The sequence below is a fragment of the Ammodytes marinus genome, assembly GCF_949987685.1.
Source record: "Ammodytes marinus genome assembly, chromosome: 20".
Lineage (NCBI taxonomy): Eukaryota > Metazoa > Chordata > Actinopteri > Uranoscopiformes > Ammodytidae > Ammodytes > Ammodytes marinus.
Window position 1 is genome coordinate 11272084 of NC_137224.1, and position 19515 is coordinate 11291598.

At 41.1% G+C, this 19515-nt stretch overlaps 1 protein-coding gene across 1 annotated transcript; it reads right to left on the bottom strand.

The window, feature by feature from the left end:
* Positions 1–431: 431 nt before the first annotated feature.
* On the bottom strand, positions 432–9692 carry slc4a1b (solute carrier family 4 member 1b (Diego blood group); the record flags this gene model as incomplete). The annotated part of the gene is made up of 16 exons (XM_080049314.1): positions 432–512; positions 662–835; positions 1278–1447; positions 1573–1814; positions 1919–2085; positions 2822–2911; positions 3047–3295; positions 3455–3649; positions 3832–3980; positions 4065–4271; positions 4364–4574; positions 5538–5722; positions 5840–5882; positions 6383–6455; positions 8953–9088; positions 9536–9692. 16 exons carry the CDS (start codon positions 9690–9692, stop codon positions 432–434), a joined length of 2529 nt encoding a protein of 842 aa, XP_079905440.1.
* Between the last annotated feature and the right edge of the window lie 9823 nt (positions 9693–19515).

Below are 19515 nucleotides of genomic sequence, written 5' to 3' on the forward strand. Positions count from 1 at the left end.
TTCAGTTTGTGTTCATTCTTGCACCCCCTTTGGACAAAAGTGGTAGTGTTTTTACTACTCCAGCTGTTGTTCCTTGGTGAGCGTACCCATGACAAAGGCATAAAGAAAAACTTATAAAAATAGCATCTTTTGCTCTGATGGTCTCGTTTGCTGTTACAAAATATTGAAAAGTTCTTCATAGCACCTTTAAAAAAAAAACATAATTCAAATATTGGAAAATTTACCTGAGTGACTGTTGGAAATTCTTGTTATTTTTACAAGGTAGTATTTTTATCCATGTTGTAATTATAAAGGTAGAATTTACACCTGCATTTATTCATGAGAAAACCCTCGAAACGTGTGCACAAAGATCCAACATTCACTTGAGCCATAAATAAAATAAATATATTTTTGTTAAACTGTATGTTGCTGGCAGCTGCCATGGAAGACATCTACAACGGCATCTGAGATTCACAGTATACATCCTGTCCCGGTTGCTCCTCGAATGTCACCTTGGCGTCGTCAGCATCCAACTGAAAACCAACAGACGCAGAACATTTTGAGCCTTAAAACCCACTCACATATTTTACACACAGTCCAAGGCTCAGCTATCAAAATTATTCTTCAAGGTACCGCTTACATCTGCAGTAATTTATTGAAATGACAAGAGGACAGCACTTACGCATTTCATTTCCAGCTCGGTGAAAAAACGCCCAGTCATAAACATGCGCAGGGGGATGGTGAGGATTAGTATGAAGGGAAGTGCGAGGGATACCGGACTGGACTTAACAATCCACAGAAGAGCAAGGCATACGAGCTGGATGGCTGTGAACAAGTGCATTCGTCCTGTGCTCACCTGTAGCAAACATGTAAAATAATTAGTCAGATATATGACGGCACAATCGGACACATTTTTTGGGGGGGCTGCTGTGATTTAATGGCTCTAATAGTGGCCAAAAACATGTGACATAATATGAGTTTCTACTTAATAAAAGGATAGTAACAGTCCCGACATGCTCCACAACTGTACAGGATATAGTTTGACAATATGCGATTCATTTCATATCACATAACATCTCATAATCTCCCAGTATTTTATTTATTCATAAATTTTTTGTGCAATGACATGTTGTGTCAAAATTATAAAATTCAATGTACAATAATATTAATATAAAAACCACTGTGGTGGCCAATATACAGCACACCATCAAAACCTATGCATTCACAATAACACAGCTTTCAAATAGCTGTACACTGAAGTGAACACTTGACTTATCATATATTTGGGGGAATCTTACCATGGTGGCGTAGGGTTCATCAGGGTGGTATTTCTTAGGGATGAACAGTAGCAGGATACGATCCCACAGCTGAATGCCATTGAGTGACGTAACTCCCATGTAGAGAAAAATCCCAAACAGGGCCGACATGGGAATCATCTTTAGGATCGGCTCCATCAGAATGGACAGACCTCGACACAAAAAGACATCCAGATAAAGGACAGTGTAGTGTTTTTTTAATACCAGGCCTTTGTATTCCCAGGACATGCAGTCTTAGAAAAGATACATCAAGATTTGGAGATTGAACAGCACCTACCAACAAGCAACGCCACCACTATGCCACTGACCCTCTGCTCTATCACCTTCTCGATCACAGGTTTGGTTCCTTTGGTCATGACGGTGAGGGCATTGGCGTGGGTTACAGATCGCACCGTGGCAGCACTGAGCCATGGCACACCAAATATTGCACCGAGCCCTCCCATTCCGACCAATACCAGCAGGTCATAGTGGAACCCAGAGCCTTTGACCATCTTCCTCTCAGGTTTACTGATAATCAAACTGTAAACATATGCCACATAAGGAAAAAGTCGGGTTAAAGCCGAGAAATGTGCCGTTTTCTGAGTTTTATCATTAAGTGAGTGATACTGTATGTTACTACTCACGTTGTAATCTGAGACTCCAGAAAGATCAGAATGAAGACGAGCAAGGCCGGGACACAGCATGCAAACATCACCCACACAGGGAAAGCCTGGTGCTCTCCAAAGGGGTTGATAAGCCAGCCTCTTTTGGCTGGGTTGGACACCATCAGGCCTTTGGGAACTACTAATTTCTGTAAAGGAAAAGCAACCCAATTTGAATTTAATCTATTGAATCTCTAATCTATTGAATCTCAGAGTCTTAAAGGCCTACTTCACCGGTTTGAATATGAAGGTGTATTGAATTCTGAGATCCTATGTAGTATAAATGTGCAAAAAAAATTTAAATTGGTTCATCCTAGCCTGAGAAAAGGCAGAAAGAGTGTTTTTTTAACCCTATATTAATCTTACTGTGACATCACAGTAAGATAAATATAGGGTTAAAAAAAAAACCTTACTTTGTAAATATTACTGTGATTTCTCCTACTGTGACATCACAGTAATATTTACAAAGTAATTTATTTTTAACCCTATATTTATCTTACTGTGATGTCACAGTAAGATTAATATAGGGTTAAAAAAAACACTCTTTCTGCCTTTTCTCAGGCTAGGATGAACCGATTTTTTTTTTTTTTTTGCACATTTATACTACATAGGATCTCAGAATTCAATACACCTTCATATTCCCACCGGTGAAGTAGGCCTTTAAATGATAGGTTCACAATTTTTCAAGTCCGTCTTAAAACTGTTAGGTGCATATATGTGAACATTGAAATGAGACCTAACAATATGTAAGGTTCATTATGTTCATATGAGCAACTTTTAGTGTCAGACCTGAAAAAATGCATATATATCCTTTAAAATGTCGGCTAAAATGTGAATGTATTCATAGTATAAACTAGGCTTGGAAACTAAGACTTGTGGGCCAACCTGCGTGTAAGTATCCGAAATATTGTAGTCCACGACAACCATCAGAAAAATGGAAATAGGCACACCAAAGTCACCAAGCAAACGTCTGACCTGGAAAGCACAGATCAGAAACCAAAACAAAAGCATTGGTTAAAGAGTAGAAGAGAGAGAACATGTTCATTTATAAGTGTCAAAAGGTCTTTATTTGGGATGGGCGTGTGGACTCCACATTCCCGACCGACTCACCTTTCCAGGGAGAAAGGTGCCATTCTTGAACTGGCGCAGGAAATAGGCAATAAAGAAGCAGCCTAACATGAGGCACATGGAGAGCAGGGCTGTGTTGGGGTAAGGGGGCTTAATTGTGTTGACAATAACAGTCGTGTTGCCCGTAGCATTGTCATATATGACCATCTCTTCCACCTTTGGATGCCAGGGATTTTCTACTGTTGTATTCAGATGATCGTAATTCAGAGTAAGCGGGTGGGCCTTGAAGATCTACAGAGAAAGAGATAATAATTTGTGTGTCTATATATATATATATATATATATATATATATATATGTATATATATATTAACAGCACTCTATACACGGAAATGTCTCAGATTTCCATTTGGACAGATGAAATGTGTGAAAAGGATGGTGGTGGTTTTACCCTCCCCAGCTTGGCAAAGGTTTCATAGATGAAAATGAGGGAGATGAGGATGGAGAAAATTTCCTGGGTGAAACGGGAGATGAAACGCACCAGGAAGCTGCCCTCAAAGGCCACGATGATCACCACAATGATGACTAGCCATACTCCAACCCAAACTCTCCCCACAATATACTCAATGTCCTGAGACTTGCAGAACTGAATGAAGGAAAAAATGGACATGAGTTCAACTTTGACCAAGACCACCATCAATAAAGTCAGTAAAGTATGCATGATGACAGTGATGACACAAATTAACAGTCAGTGGGATAATATCTATAGAAGAGACTAACAAAAAAGTTTGCTTAGATGTGTGGATATGATTCAATGTTATAACTTACAGCAAAGAAGGCCTCCTCAAAAACCAACAGAGGACCAGAGAAACCAATGACCAGGACGGGCTGAGCAGCTATGCAGCAGAAGATGATCCCCTGAATGCTGGTGGAGATGAGGAGCTCTGAAACGCCCATCATGTTTTCCACCTTATCAGCTGTTGTGGAACAGATAATGGCAAATGTATAGTCATTGCAAACAACAGCAATTCAATGCGTCATGCCAATATATGCACACATACCCAGCAGTCCTCCGAAGGTTACGGCAGGAGACAGGGCGGCGAAGTAGATGAAGATGATGGCAGCGAGGGCCTGGGCGTTGAGAGCATCTGTAATGTCACTCTTGTAGTGCTGGAAGCGCATCTTCATGTCTCGAATCATCCCGCCAAACGGTCGACCAGTACGGGCCAGGGGATCTTCAGGGGGTGGAGGCCCGCTGGAGAAGGAAACTGGAGGAAAACAATTTAATGTGAACACCAAAACAAAAAGTAATTGACTTATTTTTTATGTGTGTGGTTGCATTGAAATTCAAAGTTCTCACCCTTGCGAGGCTTGGAGTCCATGCGAGGCGCGGGATCCGAACACTGGTACCTCTCCTGCAGCAGTTTCTTCTGAAAGCTGATAATGGAGCTGAGCATGGCTTCGTTCTGGATCTCGGTGGGTGGGATGACAATGCTGCAGTCCATGAAGTCAGACATGGCGTCGGTCAGTTCACGGGTGCTCTTTGCCTTAAGCGCTGCTTGGTTGAACACCTGGGAGGAAGAAAGTGAAGTGGACGTGCAGATTGGCAATACATATCCATGATCTAAACATTTCTCAGAAGTGTTTTGCAACAATAAATGCTGTATGGTCGGAGATATTATTCAGTCGGCATCCGATCAGTCTAAATTATTAGATAAGTGTTTATCATAGTCTTGTAGTAGAGCTTGGATTCAATTGACTTCATAAGCCAAGGGGTAAAGTTTTTCAGATGACAATGCCTCCACCACAAAAGAAAATGATTAACAAAAATATATAATAAGGGGAAATGAGGAAGAGAAACTAAAATGTGGTTATGTCCTTCTAATGGGTTTTCTACTGTAACATAGGTTACTTCAAGTCAAACTAGCTACTCAGGTTTGCAGTCCAGTACAGGGAGCTCAATTTGGACTCAGTCTTTGAAATGATGACATGACTATAATGCATGAAAATGTATTGAAATAAAGGCAACCTGAGTTTGGACCAAGTCATGACCAAGACCAGACCAGTGCCATCTCCACACTGCATGACACACTTTAATAAACTATGTATATGCAACTGTATAAACTATGGGCATTTTTCTAAATTGAAAAAAAAAAACATTTTCATAAAAATACCCACAAAACACAAATTAAGATTTCGTCATCCACCTTTTTTTCCCCAATATATATTTTGTATATGTGTGTATGTATTACATGTCATCCCTGCAGTTGCGTTGTTAACCGGTCCTGAAATAAAATACAAGTCCTCTTCTTCTGAGACCTTCAAAAAGTGGTCTCCAGACCAGGACTGATCTTGAGTACTACAACATTGACACACAGTAACAGTGATATTGCCACACAACTTTATACTGGCATAAACTGCTTTACGAGTTTCACTATTATATATCTACTACTATATATCGTAACTATTATGTGTCCAGGTAATGTGTCCCTGTTGATGAGTTTTAGGTCTGTAGAAAGTGTCCGATAACTCACTTTATCCGCCATTAGTGCTGCCATAGCTCGGCCAGGCTCATGGTAGTCCATATCAATCTTGGTGGGGCCAACCAGAACAAAGACAAAGCGAACAGGCACTGGGGCCTCCAAGGCAGAGTCCAGCACCACCGCTTCCTTCAGACGTAGAAATGCAACTGTGGGTCTCTCTAGAAAGTCCAAGGCTCCTGAGTTAAAGAGACAGACATGGTATATTCACTCATTAATTTAAAATAATATTAAAAGATCTGCTGCATCAAACACACACATTGTGTACTTAAGATCCTGAAGAAACACTGGCTTACCTACAAGCACCATGGAAGCCTCAACCAGATAAGATTCATCCCTCTAAAGGAACAGAAAAAGGAGCAGACCTGGTGAACCAACATAAGACTTTCTTGCCACCACCAAGAAATGGCACTGTTGAAGGAGGACCTTTCCTTTAGAATCCATGCTATTTGAATAGATCATTTTGATTACATCAAATCTTTGTATCAGCATTTTTTTAGCCCCACATCTGTGTGATAATACTTACTTCTGGATAACATTTGCAAAAAGACCAAACATGTCAAAACTTGTGTCACAGCCCTTAAAACTGAATAAGATCCACCTTGCACATAAATATATATATAAAAAAACAGAAGACATTTGTAACATCATCTAAAAATAAATCCCAAAACAGAAACCTCTAACACCTTTACTGCTCTGAATGACTTTCTGAAAGATCTGGCTCCAGGCGGCGCTCTCCCCTTGGCCATTATCTCAGCGTTGCATGATATCAGATCATGTTATTATCATCAATGACCTACTCATCTGGACGATCTTGTAATCTCGTCAGTGGGACTTACCCTTTCTTTGACTGAAAACTTCTGCAGATCCACCCCATCAGTCAGGGCTTGGCTCTCTGGGTCGTCTGATTGGCTAAAGGGAGAAAACAACTTGTGTCATTGGCAGTTTTTGTGTTATACCTGAAGATAGGGCGGCTATGCTGAGAGACAAGCGAACCATTCACTGCAATCATTCAGCAAATTAGTTAGTTAAGTAATTTATCCTGATTAGATTAAACTCATTGTTGGCATACATCTGTCTACCAGCTCCTCTGAATTTTTTTTCTTATGTGCTGGACTTTATCTAGGCCAGGATCTGGAATATCTGGAATCTACGGTGGTTACTTGGCATCTGGCCCCTGTAATCAATGAGCTTTAGAGATGCTGGTGGTATTTTGTTTCCTTTTAGACAGAGCCAGGCTAGCTGTTTCCCCTTGTTTCCAGTCTTTATGCTAAGCTAAGTTTACCAGTTTCTGGCTGTAGCCTCATATTTACTGTATAAACATGAATGTTGTATCAATGTTCTTATCTAACTCTCTGCAAGAACGCAAATAAAGGGGGCGCCCTTAGCTCAGTTGGTAGGGCGTCCCCCCCATGTGCCTCGGCCAGCAGCGGATCTGGGTTCGATTCCAGCCCACGGTCGTTCTCTGCATGTCACTCCCCTCTCTGCCCCATTTCAACTCTGTCTCTACACTATTAATAAAGCATAAAAATGCAAAAAAAAAACTCAAATAAGCAAAGTGTCAAACAATTAGTTTGAATTTTACTCTGATTTACCTGAGTGTAGGCCTAAATATTCTCAAATGCCACTGTGTTCAGACAAAACCACCGAAATAAATACCCATTAAAGATTAAACTTTATTCTTATGAAGATATCATTAAAAAGTTCTAAAAATTCTGACAACAGAAAAACAAATGGAACTGACTGAGTGAAAAAAATTTGTACCTGAGAAAATAATAACACGTCTAAGTAAAATGGACTTGGGCCTGATTAATGGTAGTAGTCCTTTTATTTACATTTATATAGTTTGATTAAACAGAAATCGTGAAATCTTTATACATTACAAATTCATTGGTGGTTCTACCCTTTTAGAGTGACCTGATGTTTATAGGTGCGAGGAAACCTTTACTGTAATAAGGACAGGCTGCCAACCATTCTGGTTCAGTGGTCAGAGACGGCGCTTCATAAATACAGCTCTGGGGCCTCATTTATCAAACTTTGCGTAGGATTTGCGTTAGAAGGTTGCTTTCGTAGGATTTAGGGCAGTGCGTGCGAAAGATATTTTCCGATTTATGAAGCAGTGCGCACTCACGTCCTACGCCTATTTCCCTTTATAAATCACAATCAACTCTAAATGTGGCGCAGCCTTTGCGGGCTTCACGTACCGCCCATATTTACCCATACATAGTCATCGACACGCCCGAATGAATATCATTTACTGAGTGCATGAAGGCGGTAGTGGCAATCGCCGACTGAAAGGGAAATGGAAAAATAAACTCCACACGGTGTGGATCACTGCGGTCACCCCGAAGTAGCCGTTGGAGAAGTGGCGAACAGGGAAAATATAGTTTGGTGGCAGTGTGAGCGTAAAGGCGATAGAGTGCAGCCTGTGGCGATCTCTGTGAACGCTGTGGCCGAAATAAAAAGAAGTGATCCGACATAAAAGTGGACGCAAACAAGTGCATATCCTCACTCACACAACAGTGTTTGTGCCACGAGCGGGGGGCACTGAGACCCCCCATGAGATACAGATTCGGAGAATTCATCCAGGGGCAGTGACGGGCGGCGGAGGGTTAATAATAAACTTCACAGTCCCTTTCAAAACACAATTGCGACGTGCTTAAACACAAAGAAAAACACATAAATAAAACGGACTAAAAGCCGTGAAAAAAATCACAGTAGCCTATGTGATGTACAGTAGGCTTATCATTAGTGTATGAAAAGGTGCACTCCTGTCTGCCTGACTGAGGCATCGAGAACAGCGTCAGTGTAAAAGTAATAGGCTGTATTCCACCTCAATATTATCAGAATTAATTCCACAACATGCAGATAGGTTATTCTTTAATAACTGCAGAGTTTATTCGAACGTTGCTATTTTGTTTTTATTTGCACTCATATGTCTCCGTTTGTAGGCTATTTAAGATCCTAATTCGTTTTGTTTTTGTTGGTATCACTCCATGGAAAAATCGGTCGAGGCATATTAATTGTAAGAATGGCTTTATCCGTTTTGCAAAGGAACTCCCGATGTATGACATGCATGCATGGCTTAATACGATTAATTTTACACAGACACATTCGTTCTCGTACTTCATTCATCTGCCGACTGGAGTCGCCAGTTCTCCTTTCTCCACTTTTTGTCCGTACGCATGGGTTATATTGTGCGTGGAACACCGCACTTCTTCCCGTCAAGTATACTTTTGATAAATCGCAAATGTTGCTTAGTGAGCCACGTACGCACTCTATTGTGCGTACGCACCGTTGATAAATGAGGCCCCAGATCTCCACCATAGCTGTGTGTTCTGTCCAACTTCCTCAGTACTCTGGACAACAGCATGTTTGATTCACCCTCTGGTGGTGTCTTGAAGGATACCTTTGGTTTTGAAGTAGAGATTTCAGCACTCCTTCTCTGTCTCCAGGTCTGATCTCTTTCTTGTTCACCATCTCGTTGACCATCTTGTCGGCGATAGTGGCCAGGGTCTGCTCTTCACAGTCGAAAATGGTCACACCTTGACAGAGGAACACGTTGAGGAATACCCAGAGATGATCATAAAGAAGGGAACAGTGTGGTTGTTTTTAAGGTAGGCTCAGGCAACATGGGAGAAATGTAGAAAAAGGAGGTGAGATGAATTGTGACCAGAAGAAAATGCTATAATCTCATTATAATGCTATAATACTAATAATTCCCCATATTGTATTTGTCGATTATAATTTTTTATTATAATCTGTATCTGCAAAGTAACTTAAGCTCTGAGATGCAGAGTAAAAAGTGCAATATTACAGTAAAGCAGTTGAGTAGAGGTATAATGTAGCACACATTGGAATTACTCAAGTAGAGGTCCCTCCAAATCCTATTGAAGTGCATTACTTGAGCAAACGTACCTACTTTCAACCACTTAAATTGACTATATATTGTATATATATATTAAAAATGCTATGTTTTTTTCTTCTCTGACCTGTTTTCATGACGTGTCGGAGCTGGATAAGGCTCTTGAAGGTGAGGTAGGAGACGTCTGAGGACGCCCACACCCCGGCCTGGGGGTCCAAGCTCTCTTCGTAGCCCCCCCATCGGCCTGTCTCCTGCCAGTAGGTCTGCTGCTTCTGGTCCTTCATTACCTTCTTCAGCTGCATGTATAATATGTTATTTGTTATAATATAGATAATAATACACTTACAAAATGACACTTTTTTTTCTCCGAAAAGTTTTACAGTACAAACAATGCAAGTCATTACAAATAGGTTGCAGCAGAGTTCATATGGACGCAGTAGAAAAGGGTCTAGTGAAAATAGGGGAAAACACTTCTGGTGAAAGTGACTTTGTGTTACTACATTCGTGATATTTTACTTTTTTGCATTTTTATTTCAGGTATTTAGTTTTAAGCTCTTGTTACAGGAGAGCATTACAGATGTCACTGTGTCCTCTTACAGTAAGAGCCGGCTCAGATAAAATCATGTTTCACGCTTCACTATACGTTACGAAAACACTGTTGATATTTTGGGTGTTGGGTTGAGGATCAAGGGAAGATCATCTTCTTGGCAGCACTAATGTGGATACGGATCACGCTCAGGTGGAAGGTTGATGTTCAGGTGAGATTTTGTGTCTACAAGACAAACATGGTGGTTGTTCTGCATCAAAACAACAGCAGGGCATCAGGAGTTTGCGGCGTGGGCATGAATTGTTGCTCACCCGAGACATGTTTGGACTGTCAATAGATGTCGTGTGCCTGGAGTGGACATACAGTGTGTGTGTGTGTGTGTGTGTGTGTGTGTGTGTGTGTGTGTGTGTGTGTGTGTGTGTGTGTGTGTGTGTGTGTGTGTGTGTGTGTGTGTGTGTGTGTGTGTGTGTGAGTGTGTATGTGTGCATGTGAGTGTGTGTGTGTGTGTGTGGGTGTCCCTTACCTGACACTCTGGTTGTCGTTGTTGTTGAAGTTCCAGGCAGCTGAAACAGACACAATGGATCCATTTAAAGAGCCCTCTAACACATCAATAACATACATTATGTTAAATGGCAATATGCCACCATTTCATATTTGATCTCACATTTTAAAGTTTGAATAGAGTCTGTGCGTTAGGATGCATTTTGGTAATCTGAGGATTATGAGTTTCCGCTTTAATTTATTCAAAACTTTGATACAAAAGTGGTTAAGATAAATGAATAATAAAGAAATACATTTCACAGTTTATGTGGATTTATGTTGTTGGTAGTGGATGACTTCAGTCTTTTGTAAGATATCTCCAGAGTGTCCATTTGATCTCGGATTGCTCTGGAGCGCTCAAGTTGTCTGTGACAACAAAATGATTTATTTCCAAAACACAGCTAAGGAACGGGGTGGCAGATTCGGATTAGACCAACAGGACACTGTCCACAGTCCAACCGTGTGTGTGTGTGTGTGTGTGTGTGTGTGTTTGTGTGGGACTTCAATCGTCAATCATCATGTGAAAGTCTGTACATTCTTAGCTGTAACATGAATAAATTATTCATTACGTTGAATGACGTAAGTGCAGTGTGCACCCACGGGTATGTGTGTCATTGTTGCAGTTTTCTGTAAAGTGTTCAAATTTGCATCAGGATGACATTTTTACACACAGATATACACATACACACTTAAAAATTACCATTAATATTATTTCAAAAAGCTATGTGTGTGTCCAATTTGCACAAAAAGCAATTTTTTAAGCAACACACTTACACATTAATGTAGAATGTTTAATAAAACTGGACCTGCAGTGAGGTCTTTTTTTATTTATTTTTTTTACCTCAGGCTAAATAAGTTCCGCTGACTGGTGTGTCACACCTCAATTTGTTACATTTCCTCCTCAGATGTCTCGCATTATTAACGCATGAAATCTGCAAGCTTCTATACCCTCTGGGTCTTTTTCTTCACAAAGTGTTTGCAGAGCCTTGTAGTTTAGGCACCATTTGAGTAAGACTAAACAGAACACCCTGCACTAATCTTTGAAAAATCCTCCATGCAGCATTAACCTTAAGACAATAACATTAAGTGTGCAATTTACAAGAAGTGGTCCTTGAGTTGCAGCTTTACTTGTTGCACAAACACCATTTATCAAGCAGAACTATAGCGTAGAAGGTGACACTTACCTCCTGAAGGCACTCGCCAAGCCGACAGCAGTGACAAGGGACTGACCCCGCAATGGCAAAAAAGTGTGACTTTATATTAACCACCTCTTTAAAGCTCCCTCTGTGTTTATGTGTGGGGGCATGCTGCCTGATGAGGGGTGGGACCAAGACATGCACGCACACATACACAGGTGGACATGCACACACACTAATTATCTCTAAAAGACCCATCAAACACAGTGATGGGGTCTTGTCCTACCCATAATATTGATAGTACATACAGTGTGACTTGGTATGTGCAGGAAACCAGTCACACTGTGTCTTTATCCAACCAGCATCTTATCACATTTAATGTACAGTGTTTGGAGGACAACAAAGGCTTGGATTATACTGCCAGGCCTGCCCTCTCACCTTCAACATCACTGTGGTGCAAAGTGACACTTTGGATAAAGTTAATGTTTTCTCTCCTTCCTCTTCTTTTAAGATGGTCAGCGTCTCGTCTCTGCCCGTCTCTTGAAACTGTGGCGTGAGACAGGACATTTAGTCTACAAAAATGAAAGTACAGAACTGAGTCTGCTTGCAAAACGAGCACATTTAAATTGACGTACCTTTAGAAAGGGATATAAAAGGAACACTCCTGATTATTCTTGGCGCTGTTAGAGTAAGAAAAGGAACGGACAGAGCCCCATTTTTCCTCCTTGTATACTCCAATCATTAATCCAGTGATGTAGTATTGCATTCTGTTGAAGTTGGGGGACAGTTTTGGTGTCATTATGTAACTTTACAGAGACCCTTTATATGTTTTCACACAATATCAGCATGTTTACACCATTTTCCCCTTATACCTAGGGGGCAAAACCCCCTTTTTTTTTTTTAAAACAGACGTGGAGCGTTGTAAAAGGTTGTTCACCAGAAATGATATCCAGGACCTTCCAGGATCCCAACCTGGGTGGACAACCTGGTCAACTAGCTGCTGGAAAGCTACAGCGGGCCGATCAGAACCACTGAATGGGGGTGGGCTAATAGGGAATTTTTTAAACTTATAGATATCATTATGAAACTTTGCAAGTTGATTACTGACATTAAAACAACAACTTTTTGTATTACAGTATTTTCCAAAAAGTTTGAATAAATATGAAAAATCATCAATATCTTACTAATGATGCGTACATTTGCATATCTGGAAAGCCCCAAAATCTAGATGTTGGACAAAAGCAGAGTCAATTTGTATTTAATTTTTGAAAACAAAACTAGTGTCCAACTGCCTCAAGCTTTTCCTAATCACAGTTCAAATTTGATCAATAACCCATAGAAAATTAATTTTCTACTTTTCTAGCCGTTTCCTAAAATACCAGCTGGAGACTCCAAAAGGACACTTTTGGTCCATGGCACATGAAATGTAACTGTGTTACCAGGGGGGCGCGCCCCACCATTTGAGAAGCACTGACTTAAACAGTGGTTCTGATTTGCTATGTCGGCCCTCTGTAGCTTTCCAGCAGCTTGTTGACAAGGTTGTCCACCCAGGTTGTGATCGTGGAAGGTCCTAGATGTCATTTTTGGTGAACAACCTTTTACAACGCTCCATGTCCATACAATCACTTTGCCCCCTGGGTATTACCCCCGTAAGAAACACAAAGTATAAATAATGGATCTTTTCCTACAAAATACCCCATTGTTACTCTCTTGCTCTCCATTGTTTTACTTTTTAACCAATTAGTTCTTAGTTACCAACCTGATTTATACAATGGAATTACATAAAGTGTTAAACAATAAACAATTATGTAATTAGACCTTCCATGTCTGGGAATTGCGCACGTCTTCTAAACCTCACACTTCCAGTTTAATAATGTGATTTATTTTCTTATGTTCATTTGTAGTCACACACTTAAATGACCTATATGAAATGTCACTTTAGTCTCTTTATTCAGATTTCTGAAGGCTACATTAGCCAGTTACACAGACTGTATAGTGCACCTTCATTTGTAAAAATCTGTGGAATTCCCCTTTAGATAAAAGAAAGCTAATCCCTGCATAGGCTGGGATGCCCTTGTGTGTGTGTTTTCACTTACAGTCCTGAACAAAGGGTCAGAGGCCATTGCATTTCAAATCCCCCACTGTATCTGCTGCTGAAAAATCAACAGTAATGTATTTATTAGATGTAAAACATAGCAGCATGTCATTCGGTCAACAGAGATGTTATATTCAATGTGTCTTTTTTAAATGTGTATATAGACATTGTATGTTGATGTTTCATTGTTGCTTATAATATACAAATTTGGCCAATATAGCTAAATATCACAATGACACAGACTGTTTAAACACTTTGTTATGCATGTGTTTAACATTAACCTTCACCCTGGGTATGAGATTTAACCATAGTTATCACATACCCAGACACGTACACACACATGCGTACAGGTACACACACACACACACCCTCCTACACACCTTATGTATGCATTTAGTTATGCAGGCCTGCAGTGCACACGCATGCATACACATTACATATCAGCACACGCGCATTACAACTGGTGACGAATTATAGCTTTTACATTTTCTGCCTGCAGATATCAACATGTACTTGTGTATACACAGGCTACAGTGTATGTTATAACTTAGTCTTCATGATATTGATCTTTCAGTGGTAGTTGTGATTTACTATGTCAAAACTAAATATGACTTTGTCAAGGTACAAAAGTACTGTACTGGCGACCCAGGGAGGCCAGGCACTTTGTCACTTACAGGTTATTAGAAGAGGACACCGACAGGAAGCGGGCAGGAATGGCTGGCAGCCGGGGCAACAGTCTGGTAAATAGCGTGTGGAGCATCAGCAGCATCAGCAGCTGTGTAGGCAGGAGGCCGATGACAAGACACGTCCCGGGAATGAACACGGGAGGAAAACTGACTGAGAGTGGGCGGACACCGGACAGGTGAGGTTTGACTGGATGACGCAGTGCACTTTAAGTCTGGATATAACGATGGCATTCAAAGGGAAAGTGGTTTAGTCTTCTGCTGTTTTTTTTTGTTGCTTGTAAACTGAGAAACCTTAAGGGATCCAAATCTATGAACTGTGAGATCTATTTTGGGATAATAAGGATTGGATTGATTTTGCTCTTTACAAACATTCAAACATATATACCTAGAGACCATGAGTTTTTTTTTTGTGGTTAAAATATTTTGTCTTGACTCAACAAAAAAACAGAATTACTAATAATAATTACAAGAATTCCGAGTGTTATTGAACAGTTGGGACCTCTGACATGATGAGAGCTCAGCAGGGGGCAGCATTGTTTAGTCACGGCTAAAAGTTGAAAACTTAAATCTATGAGATGCACAAGACATAGATAGCTTCTTTAGATTCATCTACAACCACTGGTGCTTTTCCCAGGCTGCATGTTTCTCATAAACAAAACTAAGACCCTAAAAGGAGTCTAATAAAAATGGGTGATATATTGACTTTGCAGGTAAACATATTATTGGTTTATTTTTGGGTGATCCAGTAGCATTGGATGTTAAATCAACCTCTGACACTTTATCTTTCAAAACCAAATACAAAAGATGATCAGTTTACATTTTAGAATTTAAAAATAAGACTGTAAACTGTAACCTTGAAAGCAAATTCGAGATCATGTTCTAATTGGCATGTTATGTGACAGGGAGTTTATGCTTTTAAATGTTGTTTCCACCAAAAAAAGGTGATGAAATCTGAAAATCAAAAAAGTAATGATACATTAGAAAGTCTCCTGTACCTTTATGACTCCTGGGTCTGATTTAAGCAGACTGCTGTTTTGTCTGTGAGAGCACGTCCAAGCTTCCATGATCAGCCAAGTCTGTGTGTCTCTGAATGCATAATGGACTGCATTGACAGTCAACAGCCTGAGGCTAATTTTTACCCGTGCGTGTTAAACTCAATGTCTGTCCAAATCTGATCAATACAAAGGCCTGTTCACCCCCCCCCCCCATCCCCCCAACAAAGAAAACGCCTCTTCAATGTCTGCTCTCTTCAGTTCACCGAAAGAGAAACAAAAAAACTTTGAAATCAATACTTTTATTATTGATTGAATTGCGACTCAAACAGAAACACATTTGCTCTCAAGTTATTACATTTGTATTCTGGTGTATCCGTGGAACCCAATTCAAATGTCCAAAGAAAAAGTTATACTTCTCATCTGGTTAGATAGAACATCTTTGATTCTAAACAGGATAAAGAATGGTAAATTAATCCTATATGTGGCATACATTTTCGATCATTTTATTCTATGGGATGTTACCGATAGTGAACTAGCAGGATGGAGGGGCAGTTGTACAGTAGTCAACGAAAGAAAATCTGGTTTGAAAGATCAGATCAATAGAGCGCAGATGAGGGAGTCCCACGGGAAAGAAGCTGTGTGTGTTGCCATCTGGCCCGTCAGGGTTTTCAGAATGGAACCGTGCAAAATGAACCTGGGTGCAAGTGCCTCATCCCTCCCTGGGCCAGACAGACCCAGGGAGGGATGAGGTATGCAACAACTCACAGGCCCAAACCTTTATTGAACATAATGATGCTTGTTTATTTTGCCCTTTTCCGAGTCGTTTATCAAATACAGGGGAGCATGACATGAATGCACCGCCACCACTGACTGCAGTCCTCTCAAGATTTTGCCATAAAACATGATATCGCTCTGAGGCCGGTTATTGGTGAGAGTGCTCTCTGAGTAAATTAAGGGCTTCCTCTGCACGTCATATGATGCCTCTCCATCCAATACAGTACATTAGGAAAGGAAAAGCTTGCAGGCAGACTGTAGGTCACGTTGCCAGGGCTGTTTGTGCTCCTCTGTTGCTGCTTCTATATGTAGTGACAGGTGGACTCCTCTTCCTCTCCAGGGGCCTCATTTATAACGGTGTGCGTAGAAACCTTCCCAAAACATTGCGTTCGCACAAAGCCAAGAATGTGCTGCGCAAAAAAAAAGTTGAGATTTATAAAACTGTGCTGCGCACAGTTGCACGCAATCTTCCCTTTATAATTACCCACCTGCGGTGAATTGTGCGCGGACGATCTCCGCCCGGTGTCATCCCACTACACCTCCCAGTTTCATCCCACAATCTACCATACATGGCGAATGCTAAATAGCTCCTGAATATGATAACGCACTTAATAAGCACAGCATTTTGACGGACATGAGGAAAAAAGGAGGCAACCGGCCACAAAGAAAGCGACTGGGAAGGAAGAAAGCCCGTGCCATGCGTCGCTGTAACTGCCTCACAAACACAAACACACATGCGCGCGCTGATCACATATCATGATTGGCACAGTCGTTATAGTCTTTGTTATGTCTATGGTCGGTCTGATAGGAGTCGAACGCGGCAACCTAGCCCTAAAGGATGATGGGTAATGAAGTAGCCTATTACGTAGCAACAGGGCTAAATAGGCTTACGTCGGCAAACCATCCTTATAACTAACAAAATAGAGATCTGATACTTTCAATAAACGAATATTATGATATCATGATGTATTTCTCGCTAGAAAAGTTGTAAAGACATATTTTTATGCCCTTACTAGCTAATTTGTGAAGTATTTGTGTCACCATTGCAACCCTTGACAACAAAAATTTGCTCTGGGGAAAAAAACTCTCCCAGAATCGAAAAAAAACGGGGTAACACTTTACAATAAGGTACACAAAATTGAAGTAGCTACTACATACCTACTACATAGATATGTGTTACCTACTACATAGGGTTTTTTTTGTGCTACCTATGTGTTAGGTAGCACAAAAAAAAACCCTATGTGTTAGGTAGCACATAGGCCCTAGGGTTTTTTTTTTTGTGCTACCTATGTGTTAGGTAGCACAAAAAAAAACCCCTATGTGTTACCTACTACATAGGTTTTTTTTTGTGCTACCTATGTGTTAGGTAGCACAAAAAAAAACCCTATGTGTTAGGTAGCAGATAGGGTTTTTTTTTTGTGCTACCTATGTGTTAGGTAGCACAAAAAAAAACCTTATGTGTTACCTACTAGGCCTACATAGGTTTTTTTTTGTGCTACTATGTGTTAGGTAGCACAAAAAAAACCCTGTTACCTACTACATAGGTTTTTTTTGTGCTACCTATGTGTTAGGTAGCACAACAAAAAGGTCCAAAGGTTAACCCATCTTAATATTGAGTTAACAAGTCCATTTCCAAAAAAATAAAAACTAGGCTATGTTCAGATGTTCAAGATGAACACACATGTGTAGGGGTTATGTCATTGTGAAACATAAACATGGGATATACACCAGCAAGGAACGCTTTCAATGACTGGGACGGATGTGGAAGGATATGCACTCACACACACTTCTTTCTTTACTAACCCTAACCTTTTGAGTTATTGCCATTAAGTATTCACTAGCCCCCTTAACTCAAACCATCAAAACTAAATGACTAACACCAACCACACACACACACACACACACACACACACACACACACACACACACACACACACACACACACACACACACACACACACACACACACACACACACACACACACACACACACACACACACACAGGGGCGTAGCACCAAATTCTGGGCCCCTATACAAAAAGTCCTGATGGGCCCCCTGAAAGGCGGTCTTAAGTTGCGAACACACTACACATGTTACACATGTACAGACGCGTATAAAATCGGCTATTTTTCCATAGGGAACCATTGGTTTACGCGCGTACATGGCGCTGCGTATGAGCCGCGTATATACGCACCTACGCGCCTACGCAGCTACGCGCGGAGTTCAAAAAATTTAACTTTTTATGCTCCTACGCATGACGATTAGCCGCGTTGGCCAATCAGCGTTGGGCTTGACCCGACGTCACATACATTGGCACGGTCGGAGAACAGTGTACTGTACACAGAGGCTGATGAGAGACACCGAGGAGGAACATGTATTGCAGGCAACCGAGCCGGTGCTGTATGACAGCAGCTCGGGAATAGAAGACGTGGGGAGAGTAAACCAGGAGAATGGACTTCCTGGTTAATTCAGTGATATGTGCGGCTGTGCTTTAGCCGATAAAACAAGTTAGCGCCGTATAGCATTAGTTAACTCACCCGGTTGTGTGCGGGGGGCTAGCGCCTCATATTATGAACCCAAACATGACGGCTATGTCCGTGGGACTTTCACAACAAGTACAGCGAAGCACCGGTGTTGATCTACGCCAGCCACGGTCCCCTGTCACAGCCAGGTAGGGTAATGTTGGCTACTTGCCTTTATGATGTGCCGCCGTGCACCGATGCTGCTGTAACTGTGTTTGTTATGTAGCTGCCGTGAATATGCAATGCTGTTTTAATGCTAGGCTATTTGTGCTGTTCAGTTTGTCTTTTGGCACAGTTGTTGGCCGTGTTGTTGTTGTTTTTGTGCGGACATGCACGCTGTTGTGTCGGGTCGGGTCTGATCGCAGCCATGGTTAATTAGGGGAAATACAATATCGGGAGGGAGACTACGCGCGTAGAACCATTTTTGACACAAAATGATCAAGCAACATTTTAGCTGCGTTACGCACGTAAATCTTACGCGGGTAACGCGTGTAGTGTGTTCGTACCTTTACAATACACACGGCTCTCTGAGCCAGACAACTCCACAATATTTCATTTGATGAATGACTAAATCATTACTTTTAGCAGTGTTTCTCCCAGAAAATGTCTTAATGAAAGTGGTCACTGGCCAGTGTCACAGGAGGCGCGGCGCGAAAATGTTGGGGGTATTTTGCTCAAAGATGCCAATGCGCACTATAAAAATAAACAACTGTTTATTTGAATACGAAAATACAACACACACTGACCTTACAGTTGTGCATGGCCATCACTCTCATGCATTCATCAGACTTTTCTCTGCGCTGTCTGAGCT